Here is a 16959-nt window from a genome sequence, read left to right as displayed (position 1 = left end):
AAGTGAAGCAAAGCACGGCTGACTCTGGGCAAGCGATGGCTGGATGTGTGTGTTCCGATGGCCGGAGGGAGGCGGCAGGCAGGCGGGGGGAGGGCGCTGCAAAGCAGGCTCAAACGTGGTCCTGTTGTCAAAGCTGTGTTTTCTTCTTGTCAATCTGCTCCGATTGGGGAGACGTGCCTGGCTTCTCAAGCAATCAGTGCGCAGGCGCATGTCATTCCCGAGCCCCAGTGAAATGCTCTTGGACGTAGGAAGGGGATCACCCTCTTTCCCTGTCTGTGTTTCCTTCCCTCTCTCTCTCCTCCCCCCACGTCTCTCTGTTCCTCTGCCTAGCCCAGGCCCCCTTGTTGTCTTTAACGTCGCCTACTCCCTAGGAAACAGTATCCCCCCAGCTCCCACTCCTCTACCCAGGCTATCTGAAGCCACTTCTGCCTGTTGATTACTCTCCCCCTCCCCTTGCTTGATTTCAAACCTTTGGATGGTGTTTTGGTGTCATTAGGAGATTATCATCCCTGGAGCTCCAGCGAGGGGCTGGGGCGGGGGGGGGGGAGAGTGGAATAATACACAACTGAGATTTTGACTCTGTCCGGCAGCCATCCCAGCGATCTCTGGATACCAGGTTGCACCTGGGGCTGGCTGGATCCCTCCCTAGGGCTGCTTCTGGTTGCTAGTAGGTTGGCTCTGGTTGCCGGCTCCTAGGAGGCTTTGCAGCTGGGGGTTGCCGGCTCCTAGTTGGCGGCGGCTGCTGCTCCAGCTCGCAGCGCGCCCCCCCCCCCTATGAGCAGAGAGGCAGAGGAGCAGCAGCAGCAGGGGACGCCAGGAGGAGCATTCCTTCCCCGGGGTTTATGAATGGCACTGACATGGAGGAAATACCGTTTCAGAAAGTCAAGACCAAGAGGAAGACGTGCTGCCGCTGCTGCTGCTCCCCCCCGGCCGCGGGCGCCGGGCTGGGGGGAGCCCCTCCGCCGCCGCCGCTGCTGGATGCCGTCGCCTGCGAGGACGAGTTCGACTGCAAGGAGCTGGAGTCCCTCTTCCAGAGCTACAACCTGAAGCTGGAGCAGACCTCCACCCTCAAGGCGCTGGCCGTGCTCATCGTGCTGACCGCCAGCCTGGCCCTGGTGGAGCTGCTCTCCGGCCCCAGCCTGACCATCTCCAAGGGCTCGCACCCGGTGCACTGCATCATCTTCCTCTCCCTCTTCATCGTCACCAACGTCAAGTACCTGCAGGTCACCCAGCTGCAGCAGATCGTCAAGCTCACCCTGCTCTTCAGCTTCACCTTCTCCTTCCTCTGCTGCCCCTTCTCGCTGGGCGCCTACGGCCTGGAGCCCCCCAGCGCCCCCGAGCAGGGCATGTGGCAGCTCATGCTGGTCACCTTCGTCTCCTACTCGCTGCTGCCCGTGCGGACCCTGCTCGCCATCGTCTTCGGGCTGGTGGTGGCCGTCTCCCACCTCATCGTCACCGCCAGCTCGGTCAGTGCCAAGAGGCAGCGGCTGTGGAGGACGGTAAGTCCCAGGGCAAGGAGGGGAGCAGCCGGGGGGGGGGCCCACTGCAGCTGCTGTGTGAGCTGGGGGGGGGGGGGTTAGAGGATCCAGAGCGTGGGGAGTTTAGTTTGTTTGTGTGTGTTTGTGTGTATTGGACCTGGGATGTGTACAGAATTGCAGGGACGGTGTGTGCATGGTGGGACATGCGGGCTGCGTGTTTATGCATTGGGAGAGTGTGCGTGCGTGTGTGTGTTTGTGTTGCCGTGTATCTGTCTGTAGCTGTATTGAGGAGGTGTCTGTACTGGGGAAGTGAGTGTGTAAGCTGGATGCACGGTGCCCGTGTGGTGCGTATTGGACGCACGGAGGGTGCCTATGGCCGGCGTGTTCACAGTCTGTCGGGGTATCAGGTATGTGTAGCGGCTAGGGGGAAGCGGTAGATGCGGAATAATCCGTGCTGGGACGTGTCGCCGTCTGCCTGCTGCTTCCCAAACTCACAAAGTTTGGAGGGGGGATGTAGGGCAGATGTGGGGTCAGAGTTCAGGGAGGGATATTTGGCTGCCGGGTGAAAAGGCAAGGAAACGATTTTTGACCTTGTCTAATAGTAATAATAAAAAGCAGGAGCAGCACTTCGTCAATGGGGAAAAGACAGGGACGCTTCATGCGGGAGATGCAGTCAATGAACATAAATAAATCCCATCTGACTCACGATAGACTTGGAATAGGTAGCTAGACTTGTTTGGTGAGATCGCCATGAACTGACATTCTTATTTTTTTCCACAGGCTCAAACTCAAACCTCCCCATTCCTCGACCCCAAATAGCAGAGCTCAGGGGAGCTGGAGAAACTCCTGGGAAGAGGGTGGGAAGCCAGACATGGAAGTCCCACTTCCTTCTTCTCCCAGTATGCATGGCATTCCCAGCTTAGTTTCCCAATTCCAGCCACTTCCTCCTCCCCTTGCAGATTAGTTAGGATGTCATTGAACTTCCTAGCAGTCTTTCCCCCCACAAGCATTAATCCGGTGATGCCTCCCTCTGCAGCATTTTTGGGAATGTGCTGTTGCACTCCCCTCCATCCTCTGTGCCCCCCTCCCAGGAGTGGCTATTTATAGCCCTGCAGGGCTTTCTCCAGCTCCCATGGCCTGATGGGCTGTACTGGGAATGGGGGAGGAGAGTAGGGACATGCGCATGTTTGAAGCGGTGGGGCTAGGAGTCAGGATTGTCAGATTGTTCTATTATGTTGTGTATCTGAACTACTGGGAAGGACTGATTTATTCTCTCTAGAACTGGGTCAGTTATGTTTGCTCTTAAGAGGAGCAATAATGGATCTTAGGGGTTTTAGATTAATATTTAATGATACTTTATTCCTTGTTTAGATTATTTGCTACTTTACTGCTTTTGATTTTTGATGTTGTTCTCCTTGGTCATATCAGGCTGTGTTGTGACACTTAGACCATACACCCCCAGACACAGTAACAAACACACAGTCACATGCACCAAGGCATGCATGCATACACCTTCACCTAGAATCTCACACACACATATATGGATATAATAGATAGCTAAGGAAGTGAGGTTGCTGGGACTACAGGATTACTCTTGGCTTGATGCTGGTGGACAAAATAAATTGTATGTTTTGAAGGGGAAGAGAGAGATAAGCCGAGCTTTGATTTACCCAGATAATCTGATGGGTCTATTTTTAAGTGCGTGATTTAAAATTTCCATGAGAAAGAGGGACTGCTGATGAAATTCAGGGGGTCTTCATTGAAAACATCCAAAAGGATAAAAGAAATACACTAAAATACTCTGCTGTGAATGGGGTTACAGACTGCTTCTTGTACCAGAAGTCGGGAACCTTTTACTCCCAAGTGGAGCCCAGGCAATCCTAATTCCCACGACATGGTGGCAGATATTCATTTGATACTGGGTTACAGCTACGTGTGACACCTGCTGTTCCACCAGAATTACACAAAGGATCTAACTTGCACCACATGTCTGTTTATGATATTATCTTACCCAGGGCTTGACGATAAACATTTTGATAAGCTTTTTGTCCTCTTATTGATCTCTCCTCAGCTAATCAACAGACAATGTTAAAAAATCCTGCTAGAGGCTGGTATAGAACTGTACATTTTCCCCCTTACAAAGTAATTTGTCATTTATACAAAGTCCCATGGGCATTATGCGTTGGTGAGAATATTAGGCAGAAACCTGTTCGAAGTCGAGCAGATTATTTGGTCTGTGAATTTAACAGATATGTGTGTTGATTTGTCCCCTGTTTGCAAGCAAAATGCCTTGTGATTTGAACAGGAACACTTTGTGCTCTCTTATGATGAAGTTGTCGGTTTTTCGCACAATATTTTCACAACCGTCGAAATTCTGAAGCCTGCATAATACCAGAGTAATTGCATCTTATGTGGGCATCCTGGGGGCAGCACAGCCCTTTTGCAGGAGCTGCTCCTATGCATGAGCTGCAATAGCAGTTGTATCTCATGCCAGGGATGTGCTCTAGTTACAGGATTTAATTCAGCCTGCCCTCAGTGCTCCCTTCTGTGCCAGCCTGTATGGATGCAAGACACAGTCAGTTGTCCAGTCTTGTGGAGCTGTGCAGAGCTGCAACCGAATGAAAGGGTTTGCATGGGCCCTGTAAATTGAGATTTTTTTGCAACCAGACATGCAGAGCAATAGAACAACTGAGGTCAGCTTTTTCAAACATGGCCTCTGACTCCCGGGTGCCTCAGCTTTTGGGAGCCCAACTAGACATGCATTGGCTCTGATCTTCAGAAATGCTCAGTGCCCATAACTCCCACTGAAGTGAGTTTTCAGCAAAATCAGGCCCAATGTGTCTGAAGCTGGACTCGCCAAAACAGAGGCACCCAAATTCAGAGGCCACTTTTGAAAAGTTTTTGGCCGTAAGGTTTTCATTCCATTATAAACAGAGTTTCTTTATATCCAAGTCCTCCATCAGGCCCTGATCCTGGTCCCATTGAAGTGCCAAACTCCCATGGACTTCAGTGGTGCAGGATCAGTCCCTAATTGGGCTCTTCTGTATGCATAAAATTTGCATTCATATAAAAGTATGAACAATTTAGCATATTAAAACCAATAGACTAGCTTGTTGTGAAAATAGCTTTTAATGAGGTTCAGCCTTAAGTGAACTTCAGGAATATTTAGATCAAATGTGATTGTGGTTAGTAATTCAGGGAGTTGGTTATGGTGACTTCCTGTCTTATTTCACATAGCCTTCTACACCACTTGAGGTGTTCCCTCCAAGTCAGGGTTAAAGCACATTGACAGGGTAAGATGGAGAAAATTGCACTGTAGCTGTCCGTTCTGTACCTGTTTGTGACTAAATGGGGGATCCCAATCCCCATTGTTGACTGAATAATTGTAGTAAAATAAAATATAAAAATTGAATGTTACTTATGTATAACATACCTAGGGTGAAATCCTGACATTGAAGTTAATAATAAAACTCCTACTGACTTCATTGGGAGCAGGATTTCACCTATTTTTATATATATAGCTACGACATAGACATAAAGGTCTACATAGTATATGTAATCAATAGCATTTTAGCCACATGACTCTCATTGACTGCAGTGGGAGTCTTGAAATAAAATATTGCATGTTGACTATTTCTCCCTCGCCTCCAGTGTTTTTGTGAGCAAAACCATAAAGTAGTATGTGGAAAAGGTAGAACCTACAAAGGAAGATTTAATGACATTTGCACTAGTTTGATTTATTTATGAAGTGCCCAAACATGAGCTAGGTGCTTAACAGCACAGTTAAAAATATGTAATCCCTGCCCCAAAAGCTTAGTCTAATTTATGCTGAGATTCAGTGAGTGCATTATAGACACTAAAGGCAGATGGGGTGAGCAAGCGTTACTGTAATTATTTATCCGTGGTGTGGGCTCATCTTCATGTCTTAAGTTGCTGTTAAACAAATTAATTTTGTATAACATTTTAAATATTTTGATCTCTTGGTCATTAAAAGCATATATATAGTATTAAAAAACCCCTATAGGTATATCATACCTATTATATATATATATATATATACACACACACACACACACACACCTGCAAGTACAGTAGGTGAGTACTTGTAAAGTAGTAGGCATGCGGTAGCACCCTGCTGATACAGAAGTGTGTATGCAAACCAAAGAATTGCAACACAAATTAACAGAACAAAGCAGAAACAGGGGTGCCATTTTAAATTACCATAAATATATCTTGTTTTTAACACTGTGGACAGAGCAATATTTTTATACTATACCCTTCAATCTATTTTATATTTAAATGTATTTCAAGCTGAAAATTTATTGGGTCAAGCCAGTAACGAAATAGTGCCAGCTTGGAAAATGGATGAGTAGAGGGGAACTGGTAAATTATGGAAAGAGCAGTGTTGAAATAACACATTTTTATGCCCTTTAACATTTACAATTTGATTAAGTTAATGTAGCACTTCCCAGACCACTGGCAAAATAATCCACAATATCACACAGTGTTGTCCACATTTTGTGTTTTATATGGTTCGTATTTTTTTGCTAGTGTGGAAAAGGCAGTTAATTAACCACATTGTTGACAGGACTGTTGATCCCCCTGTTCCCTTTGCAAAACAGGGGTTTAGTGGTCTAATAAAAGGAGTGGCAGTCAAGAGCTACTACATTTTAATCCAGTATCTGATGCAGTCTTGTCTTGTTGCATTGGACTAGTTGCTTACTTCCTCTGCTTCATTTTCCACATTTATGCAGTAGTTAATACTGGAAAGCATTATGTACAAGAAGTGCCAAGTATGTCCCTAGTCTCGCAAATGCTTCTGCATATCAGTAGTCCCATTGAAATCCATGGGATTCTCCACATGCCTAAAGTTACAAAGTGTTTGTAGGATTGGGGCCAATATTGGTACTGTATTCAACCTCTATGCATAACTTCTAGCTGAATTCATCCTGTATTTGAAGGAAGCTTATTTTTGGAAGGGTGAAGGACACTGATGTCTTTGTAGTTAAAGTAGAATTTTAGTCTTCAGTTACAACATATCTTGAAAAGTGGTGAACAGGGAAGTTTCTGGTGAGTTGGAGACAGGGTGCCATTTGTTTCTGCAGAGTGTAGAGTTGCATTTTAAAAAATCACATGAAGGGCTACAGTTGTGAAGATGATTTTGCCCATGTGAACTGAATATAAACTAATAGCTTTGGCTTCCTAAGTCTGTAGACAGGTATATTTAGTATTGTACCACTGTTGCTGCTTAGGGACTAGGCAGAAACAGAATGCAGTTTCAAAACTAGTGAGTTTCTCAGCTGTGTTTGAGAACCAGTGGGCATCAGTGAAACTGACAAAAATCACATAGAACTGAGGAAATCATTAACAATGAATAATTTGTCAGGTAAGTTTAGCTACTTTTTTTCTGCTTACAGAATGTCTGTGAGCAGACAGTGTTTCCCTCACATTTCTTCAAACATATATTTATCAAATTCTTTTGCACTTTAAAAAATTCTCTGAGTTGTTTGTTTACATTTCTATACAAATATTCATTATTTAAACTATGCTGGATAGTTGTGATTGGTGAAATAACGTAGATTTTTTATTTGTTTGTTTATTTATTTGTATTTTTGCAGTCCTTAGGTGCCCCAGTCACAGACCAAGACCTCCCATTTTGCTAGGTTCTGTATTTTAAAAAATGGCCATTGCCCCAAAGAGCTTACAGTTTTGACTGCTGATTGGATGAGAATGAAAAAATTTTCTTTTGGGGTTTTTGGTTTTCATATCCCATTTGTAGGAACAGTAAACTCATTTAGAACCATGAGTACAACTGTAGAGACCTCAGAGGAAAGAATCATAGAATATCTGGGTTGGAAGGGACCTCAAGAGGTCATCTAGTCCAAGGCTCTGCTCAAAGCAGAACGGAAATGTTATACTAATATAGTTTAGAAACTTACAGAGTTAACTAAAATAGTGTTCCAACACACAATAATGATACATTCAAAGGTTGGATATCTTGAGCTCTACCAGGACTAGAAACAAATGTCCCCTTAGAATGAAAGCTTCTGGCTTTCTAACAATATAACATAGCTGTCTCAAGCTCTGATGCCTTGGAATGATAGAAGTAGCCCAGGTATGGCGGAGGGAGGAGGATGGGCAGAATGCAGACAGAGAAGGTGGTCATCATTTGGGTAGGAGCATCACATGGAGTGTATGTGTAATTATATTTTTATAATTTAGGCTTGAGCTGGTCACAGCAGCATAGGTTAGGTTGGGGCAGATATTCCTGCCCCCCCCCCCCCAGTGTAAGTGCAAAATTTGGCTCCAACTATTTATTTTATTTTTTCTGTATGAATTTCCCAGTTACAGCTGTAATACAGTACACTACTGTATATATCTGGTATAGCGCAATATCTAGATATTGAGGGTTTCAGATTGGTTTGATCAGATTTAACTACAATCATTAATCTCTACATGTTTCAGTGTGTCTTTGCATTGTGTGATATGATCCTTTCTAACTAGGGTGGCTGTGGTGAAAAGTTTCATTTATAACCTTTTTAAGTTTTGTTGCTTGTCAATGTAAGTAAATTTATTCTCTCTCTCTCTCTCTCTCTCTCTCATATAGTGGTCTTTGCTGCTTTCATTTCCATAAACAGCGGGCAAACATAAAACAACAGCTTTTGGCTGTCTTATGATTTTTAAATTCAGAGGGCCAGATCCTCACTTTTACTTTAGATGTAGTGATAATGGGAGTAGCACGAATCAAAGCCAAATGCAGATGGCACATTTGGAAGGCAGGAGAAGAGCCTAATAGCATCATCTTTCACTGTTCCTAAGCTCATGTTTGCTTTTCTGCATGAACACTAAGTTGTCCCATGGGATCTCTAGGTTTTGGGGGGGGGGTATAGAAGGGGGACAGGGTGATGCCATTCTATGCAGCTTTATTCCCTGGCAAATTAATGAAATTTCATAAGGAAATTCCAGCAGGACTTAATGCTGCTGTATTCTACTCCCCTTGGAATGTTGCTGTCAGGGAGGAAGCCAGTGGGCGTACAACTCCTGAAGGAGCACTGCTGCTGGGAACTGTAGGAGACTGGGGAGCAATACAGGGGTCAGGTCCTCTTTGCAGATACTCCAAGGTCTCTAGGGTTGGGGACTAGATCCTTGGATTAGCATGCTTGGAGGGGCTTATGAACCCCTTGTCCCCAAAGAAGGGAAGGTAGCTCCTGTTTTCTGTTACTTCTAAGCTGCAGAAATATGTGATACCCCCCCCCCCCCGCTTCCTCGCCCTCCACCCCCAACCACAGGACCACTTTTGCTCCAGAGAAGATGGTATAGCTCAAAATCTTTTACAATCTGAAGTACATAGTTCAGGAGTTTTGAGGAAACAGCATTTTCACTACATTGTCTATCAATCTGTACTAATCTGAGGGAAATATTGACTTCAGTAGAGTTACTCTGGATTTACACTAGTGTTACTGGGCCAAATTCTCATCTCAGTGTGGATAAATGTAACAATACAATGCAAATGTAATACAATGCAAATTTATTCTGAGTAGCATTTTCATACAAAGAGTCTCCCAAAAATTCTTGTACAGAGTGAAATAGTAAATTGTGATGTAAGGAGAAAATTTATTTAGGCCAGGCCAGGTAGATTACAACAGAAATACAGATCCAGTGTTGCCCAAGACACTATTTTCTTGCGCGTTTCAGAAATTGCAGGGCTGTAAAATGTTCCATAGGAAAGAAGAAATGCACACTACCTGGATGCATTAAAATATAGCTATGGTAGAAAGTACTATTGACACAATCCAGAAGTTGCCTTTTTGCACACAGGAGTGCATTATTGAATTTGCTAACAATGGTTATGCAGCTTCTGAGATAAACATAAGGCTTACAATTAATTGTCCTTTCCAACTGTTGCCACAAGAAAAATGTCTCTAATTATAGCAGATCTACTAGTCTGCCTTTCTTTCACAGAGTACTTTAGTTGTTCATTCATATACTATAATAGCAGAGACATTTTTTAGACTTCTATAATTCACTTATGAAGCTCTGAGGACTATAAGTAATTATCCACCCACACACAATTAGGAAATAAAGCAACATTAATAAACACATTTAGAATGGAGCCTTGCTTAAAATATACTCATAGAATGAAGTATTGACAAGCCAGAAAAAAATACTGTGTTTGAGTAGTACTTATGTAATTTCCTACTTAAAAGCTGAGAATGGGCCAGTACTTCTAATGTTTGCTATGGCATTAACTGCCAACTAGATCCTCTAGTTCAGAGCGAAGAATTCCCTCTTCCTGTACCGCGATGCCTGTTACTGGGGTTGAACACAATGTTGGATAGTCTCATGTTTGAGGTTTGGGAGGAAAACAAGCTAAAAGAGACAATTAATAAATTCAGGTCACATTTTCATAAAAACGACTTTAAAATGAGTAATGCTGTGTTTTGCCATGCTGTTTGGTTTTGTTGATACCATGAAATGCACCCCTTCATACAGCAGCATTTGTCTCAATCCAGAGGGACCAGGCGAGGCCGTCATCCCACTTATGGTCCACTTAAGCCCTTATTACAGGGCTTTGTGGAGACTTATGGGGTGTGTGGGCCCTGCATAGGTCTTCTGCACTGGGGTGAATTCCACTCACAGTGCCCAAATAAAGTGGAATTCCATTTAATGGGACTTGCTAAGGAGGTCAGAGTGTGTTTACGTGCATCTGAAGAAGTGGTTTTTTACCCATGAAAGTTTATGCCCAAATAAATCTAAGGTGCCACTGGACTCCTTGTTGTTTCTGCTTGTAGAGAAACTCATCTGTAAAACAAAAAATGACATCAGCACCACTCAGCCAGGGTTCCACTGTATTTCAACATAGTATTTGCCTATCTTTACATCTTGATCCTTGTCTTTTTTCTGTACATAGGATTGTAGCAGGGTAGACACGGACGTCAGAAGAAACCTAGTTCCCTATGTCTGCATTAGGAGCGATAAGTCTGCCCTACTTGCATTCAACTAAGCTTTGTAATGTAGTTTCTGGTTGTTTTGAAATCAATGTCATCTTCGTGTTGAAAGAGTGAATGGAGCCCCCCTCCCCCCCCAGTGGAGTAAGGGAGGAGATGAACTGACTGTAGCAGCTGTCACTATTCTACCACTTTGGAAGTTTCTTTTTGATTTTTTGATCTTCATTGCTGCACATGCGAAAAATTCACTAGCGGTTTCATCATCTTATGGAGCCAACAATTTTCCAACCCTTCCACAAGGATTGGGAGCCCTCTTGGACGGAAGGCTGGATCCTCTTAAATGCAGCCTTTTTTTTTTTAAATTCCAAATGCCCTATTGTTGTCTGTTGATCTCTGGAAAACCCAGCTTGAACCAGCATATGCAAACCTTCCCAGCGGGTGGTACCTGTCTGGGGGTGCCTACAGCCTGAGTGATTTACCTTAATCACCTGTTTTTTTTTTAGTTTCTGGTGGAGCTGTGGCAACCCTTCTTCCCACTGGAATTGCATATAATCCCTGGTTCAGTGTGATACATAAACTGTTAATAAATTTAATGCCAGTAGTAGAGCTGGGTTTTGAGCAGTGGTGGAGCCACCTTCAGTTCAAGCCACCTCTTGGCTTGAAAAGCCACACGTACACCTAACAACTGCTGGGGGGGCAGGTGCCACTTCTGTCCCCCTATGCACTTCACCACTGCTTACTACAATATGGTCCTCCAAAGATATTGCATGTGGTTGCAATATCTGTCACAGAGCCCACTCTGATGGTATTTCTGTCATTAATGCACACAGTGAAGTGCAAGGTATATTAACACAAAGACTTCAGTGGAGCTGGAATACCCCCATAAGAAAATTGGGGGTTCCCTGGTAGTTATAACAGTTTTCCTACCAGATCTGCTCCAAGTGAGAGAATGGACCAGGGAGGGGAAGACAGAGTATTCCCATGTGGATGAGGAAGCCTTGGAAGCGATTGGGGCAAGAGCTGAGATGTCCCTTGCTATCCAGGAATAGGAGACCTTCTGGCTCATCCACTGTGGCTGGAAGCTCCAGTTCAGAGGTGTTTGGACCTTGTTGTCAAAAGACTCTGATTTAATTCCACAAAGCCTAGTGAGATAGCAGCATGATCTCTGAGCCAGCCTCCCCCATCTCCCAGTGCACTCATATGATGATGAGTCAGGTTCAGTTGCAGAGCATAAGTTCAGGGAATTTACCCTTTACTGAATGAAATGAACAATATTTAAAGTGACTGAAAATCAGCCCCTGTGCATACTGTCTGCATGAGGCCTACACACCCCTAAAATCCCACTTATAGATCTATTATGAGGCGATTAGCTGCGACTTGATGTGAATAGGCCTGGATCAATGCACAGGGATGACTTTCACTCATACACAAAACCCATCACCAACCCCACCTTAATAGGTCCTTTGTGTAGTGAAAAAGAGGAGTCAAATAGTATGCAGACTTGCTTTGCATGGTTTCTGACATTTGCTGCAACTGCATAGAAAAAATGATGTGCTAACTGGGGGAGGTACAGGGCCATTCAGTTGAAGGAAAAGCAGCAGTTGATTTGGGAAGGAGATGGATCTCGGCAATGACTAATCCAACCAAAAGAAATCAAAACTCATCTTTATCCAGAATGATCACAAGTAATAGGTCTGTCGCTCAGAAGAAAGAGATGAGATAAGGGAATTCTACTTCCAAGGCTAGAACTACTTTGTACAAGACATTGCAACTGAAGGCTCTTGTTTCTGAGACTGTCCTTTGGCAATAAAACAAAGAACTCTAAAGCTGATTTATAGTATGCTGCTACATTAAATTACTATAGATCTTCTAAGCACAAACTTTAAAAGAGACTGTTCTATTCCACCATCAGAGTCCTGGAAAGGGTTGGGGTTTTTTTTGTTTTTTTTTTTTAAATTACATAGCTCATGAGAGGAATAGTGCGACAAAGAGCTTTTCCTCTCCTAGGTCAGCAGCTCCAGTTAATTTAGGTTGACAATGCCTGAATGCCATTACCATTTAATATCTTTTGTGATGCCCTACGGCGTGTAAAGTGGATTGATAGTGTTAGTCCAGTTCCGTGCTGGGCACATGTACAAATAATCATTACAATTGACACAAAAATCCACCAGCACTAACCGGCACCCTTTGCAGTTTCAGCAAAGAGTGGCCAAAGATTTAATTCCCCATGCCTATGCAGACTTAGAGATGGCCCCTCCAGGTCAGAGTTAATGAATATTGTGGCGGAAGCATCCATGGCCACTTGTACCATGGCTATTGTGTGGACCGCAGATTAGGCCTGTTGATCTGCCACATTTAATCAGAAACTAAAAAATTACGATAAACCCTTGGTCATGCAAGTCATCCTGTGCAGATCATAGGGAGGGCCTGCAGACATGATTCAATATGAAGAGTGCACCAGAGGACAACAATTCACAAGTTATGATTTACACCAGGGGTGGGGAAACATTTTGGCCTGAGGGCCACATCGGGGTTCTAAAACTGTATGGAGGGCTGGGTAGGGGAGGCGCAGCCCCTCCCAAAACCCTAACCCTATCCTCCCCCACCCACTTCCTGCCCCCTGACTGCCCCCCTCAGAACCCCTGACCCATCCAACCCCCCCCACTCCTTGTCCCCTGACGCCCCCTCCTGGGACCCCCTGCCCCTAACCGCCCCCCCGGGACCACACCCCCATCCAACCCCCCCCACTCCCTGACTGCCCCAACCGCTATCCACACCCCCACCCCCTGACAGGCCCCCCGGGACCCCACCCCCTATTCAACCCCCCCTCTAACGCCCCTTTCAGGATGCAGCCCTGCGAACATGAGTGGAGGACTCAGGAGGAACAGGGGCAGCCGTGCGGCCGGAGAGAAGCGGCGGTTTCCCCTTCAAAGTGCCGCTTCTCTCCGGCTGGCTGTGCGGCCGCCCGGTGCTCCTCCTGAGTCCTCCGCCCACGCTTGCTGCCCTCCCGCACTGCCCGCCTGCTCCCCTGAGGCTGCAAATGAGCCTCCCTCCCTGCTCTCCCCTGCCCCCGCAGTGCAGCCCCCTCCCGCACTGGCGGCGCGGCTGCAGGGGAGGGGGGACAGCGAGGGAGGGGCCAGGGACTAGCCTCCCCGGCCGGGAGTTCAAGGGCCAGGTAGGATGGTCCCGTGGGCCGGATGTGGCCCACAGGCTGTAGTTTGCCCACCTCTGATTTACACGCTACTTTTTCCATGACATAGTAGCTACTTGCATATAGGATAGTTACTAGGTGGTTGGAGTTTTTAAACCAGAATTGCTCCATTTTTCTCGTTTACTTGGTTTATTGATCAGAAGAGAGCCATTTTTCTGAAGTATCAAAAATTGCTCTGAGTTAACATGCACATCTTAGATTATTAAGGTTTAGTTTGCAGAAAATGTAACTACTCCAGACCTTCCAAACTACTGTCCATTGCTAGTATTAACTTATTTAATAAATCAAAGTGGAAGGAACAAAACATATAGGCTGCTGTTGGGATTTGTGTGTTTGTTTTTTAACATGTTGAGCCAAATATTGAGATCCTTATTCAGGCAAAATTCACATAGACTCTAAGTCAAGATCAAGTGAAAACTCAGGTCCAGATCATTTGTCGCTGCAGAAATACCTACATAGGGGCTAAAAAACTCAGTGAAATTCCCCTCAGAAAGTTTCTTGTGCAGTCTTCTGTTGAGGAAGCCCCTTGGGATCAACATGGATCTCAGAGATCTGCTGCTGGCATGGCCCCATCCACTCAGACATTAGTGTCTTCTTTGTTGTGCCTTTGGACTCTCTGCAGCACCTGGGTACCACATTTTATGGAGGTTCTCTCCCATGGAGGAAGCTCCACAAAAAAGACAAGTCAGCCTCTAGCCATCTTAGCTTTCACCATGTTTGCTCACTGGGTCCAGTGGAGGATCTCTCTCATCCTTGGTCCACTTATCTCCTGATCCCTCCTCACATAGAATTCTCTGTGAGTTACAGAGGAGAGGGGGATGCTTCTGTGGAGGCAATTGAATGCCCCCTTTTCTATCTGGGGGATGGGATATCTGCATGTGTAGGGTCCCCTCTTCATGCAGAGCCAGAGGACAAGATCTGTCTCTGAGCAGACCTCAGGATTTGGCCAACTTGTGTTTTTATATAATTCGTTATTCAGGTTAGGTATAGAATATAAGTAGGGTTTCTCTTTTTAGAGGGTTCATTAATTTTATTTTTAGGGGGTTGGGTTTGAGTTTTAGGTAGATGCCCATAAAGTTGATTTTGTTGGCGCTTTCTCTTTGTATACACTGTAATGCGTAATGAATATTATTTACATTACTCATTGCAGAATGTCCTGCTGTAATAAGTTATCTCCTTGTAATGTTCTCTAGTGGACTTTAATGTAGTAGTGTTTAAAGTGCACGACGGAAACTTTAGTGCACACCTGCTGGGTCTGCATGGACCCATTATGTGCAACATGACTGTGTGCTTTAGAAATCACACCCCTGTAGTCTGTGTTACTGCTCTCTGTAGACAAGTCCATAGATACAACTAACTGTTTCTGGTGTTCATTGGATAAACAGGTTTTTTCCCCTTTTTTTATTGAGTGGTTTATTGGTATTTTATTGGTTAAAACCTCAAATCAGAAGCCCCAAATATAAGGCACCTAGAAATAAAAGACTGAGGTCTCAAATATGAATAGTAATTTGTGTCTATATAAAAAAAAATGTTAATTCTGTAAAGAATTTTATGGAAAAGCTTCATGAAGCAGTTGTTAAAATAACTAGCTCTCTAAAGTCTCTCAAAGACAGAGCTGCAAATCCCAGTTCATATTAGGAGTGCAGCTGTGTGCACCTGCGCATCAAGTGTGTGTGTGTGAGAGAGAGAGAGAGTGAGAGAGAGAAATATTTATGGGCAAAATTAATTTGGTCTTTTGTTGGTTAACATTTTTAACAGTAATGATCTTGAAACATATGTTGTTTGTGCAACAGACAGACATTACCCCTGAAGGGTCTTCTACTGCTGTAACTTAATTGAAGCCTAACCTATTTAGTTAGTCCACAATCTAACAGGATTATTTTGGTATTACATAAATTGAATACAGTAATTCTTCTAATACATACCCTCCTAAAAGGGAAATATCATTGGAAGTTGTTTTAAACTAAATCCCCAGCGGGGTATTACACATAAATAAAAGTAAGACTATCATCTGATTGCAATTAGTAAATGCTAACCGCTTGATCCTGCCTTCAGATTTATGGATTAACGTAGGGCTTATTAAACTGATGGACAAATAGCACTGACAGTGCCAGACATAGAGCTGAGAGGCACTAAGTAAACTTCTGCTTGCACATGTCTGCTAATGCACTTCAGTCCTGATCAGCAAAACAAATGCTGTTCCAGTTCTTGGCCTTGTGTACAAAGGCTGTGCTGTTTTTTGTAATGTGTATAAATGCCCAGTAAATTTGATGCCAACTCAATCTACTGGATTTTCATTTCTGGCCCTACGGGATTGGAACCTGAGACTTGGGGGGTGGAAGGCTAATGCATTAGTAAACTAACTTGCTGATAGAATTCTGGCACATTGACGAACTGTACCATAAAGTCCCTCCCTCCAGCTTTCATTTTAGCTTAATTTTGCCTGTGCTCTCATGAAACTGCAAACTGTTCCAAGACCACTGCAATACATTGACATATTGGATAAAAGAGATCAAACTGCTAGTGGGACATTCAAAAGTGCTCAGTATCTGCCTAACTTTATTCCCACTGAAGTCAGTGGTAAAGCTCTGATTGACCTTCGATGGGTGCAGAGTTAAGCCAATGCTGAGTGCTTTTGAAAATGCAACCTCTCATCATCTTACTCTTCATTTCGTATCCAAGCACATGTATTTTTAATCCATATCCAGATGCTTTGGCAAGAAGTAAATCTCAGAAGATACATGTAAAGGCTAAGCAAATTGCAATTCCTCTTCACTGCATCCGCTAGCCATTTATACACAGTGGGCCAGATCTTTAAAGGTATGTAGGTGCCTAAAGATGCAGAGAGGTGCCTAGTGGGATTTTTAGAAGCATAGGTGCCTCAGTCCCATTGATTTTCACTTAACCTGCTTAGGTGCTTTTGAAAATCTCACAAGATGTCTATCTGCATTTTTAGGCTGTAGGGAGCCAGGGTGGCTCCCCTCCGAACCAGAGGGTAAAGAGCCACCCTTTCAGCCTGAGTGGGCGGGGCCAGGCCAAGCTTCCGCCAATCCCCGGAAGGGGAAGGGTGGGACAGGAAGTACAAAGGGCGGGGCCCTCTGCCCAGTGAAGAGAGCACCAGGGAGGGAGACAGACACAGGCTGATGGCTGCTCCCTCGCGATCCTGCTGCTGACCCAGGCGAAGCCCTGGGCAAGGAGGAGCCTGACCGGGAGGAAGGCCTGTGGCAACCAGGGCTGCCAGCCGCTGAATACCCAGAGGACCTGGAGGGGCCTGACGGCAGCCCGGGCCAGCGTGAGTCCGATACCGAGGGGGAGCGGGAGT

The 16959-nt window shown here is 44.8% G+C and overlaps 1 protein-coding gene across 1 annotated transcript in view; it reads left to right on the top strand.

The window, feature by feature from the left end:
• Window positions 1-786: 786 nt before the first annotated feature.
• Window positions 787-16959, top strand: part of ADCY1 (adenylate cyclase 1) — a 222860-nt gene continuing 206687 nt past the window's right edge. The window contains exon 1 of the mRNA XM_037889968.2: window positions 787-1499. Within this exon, the coding sequence (XP_037745896.1) occupies window positions 843-1499 (657 nt within the window). The 5' untranslated portion in view covers window positions 787-842. The remainder of the gene's footprint in view (window positions 1500-16959) is intronic.

The sequence above is a fragment of the Chelonia mydas genome, chromosome 2 (assembly GCF_015237465.2).
Source record: "Chelonia mydas isolate rCheMyd1 chromosome 2, rCheMyd1.pri.v2, whole genome shotgun sequence".
Taxonomy (NCBI): domain Eukaryota; kingdom Metazoa; phylum Chordata; order Testudines; family Cheloniidae; genus Chelonia; species Chelonia mydas.
Note: the sequence above shows the minus strand (reverse complement) of the source record. Positions and strands in the feature narration are given on the sequence as shown.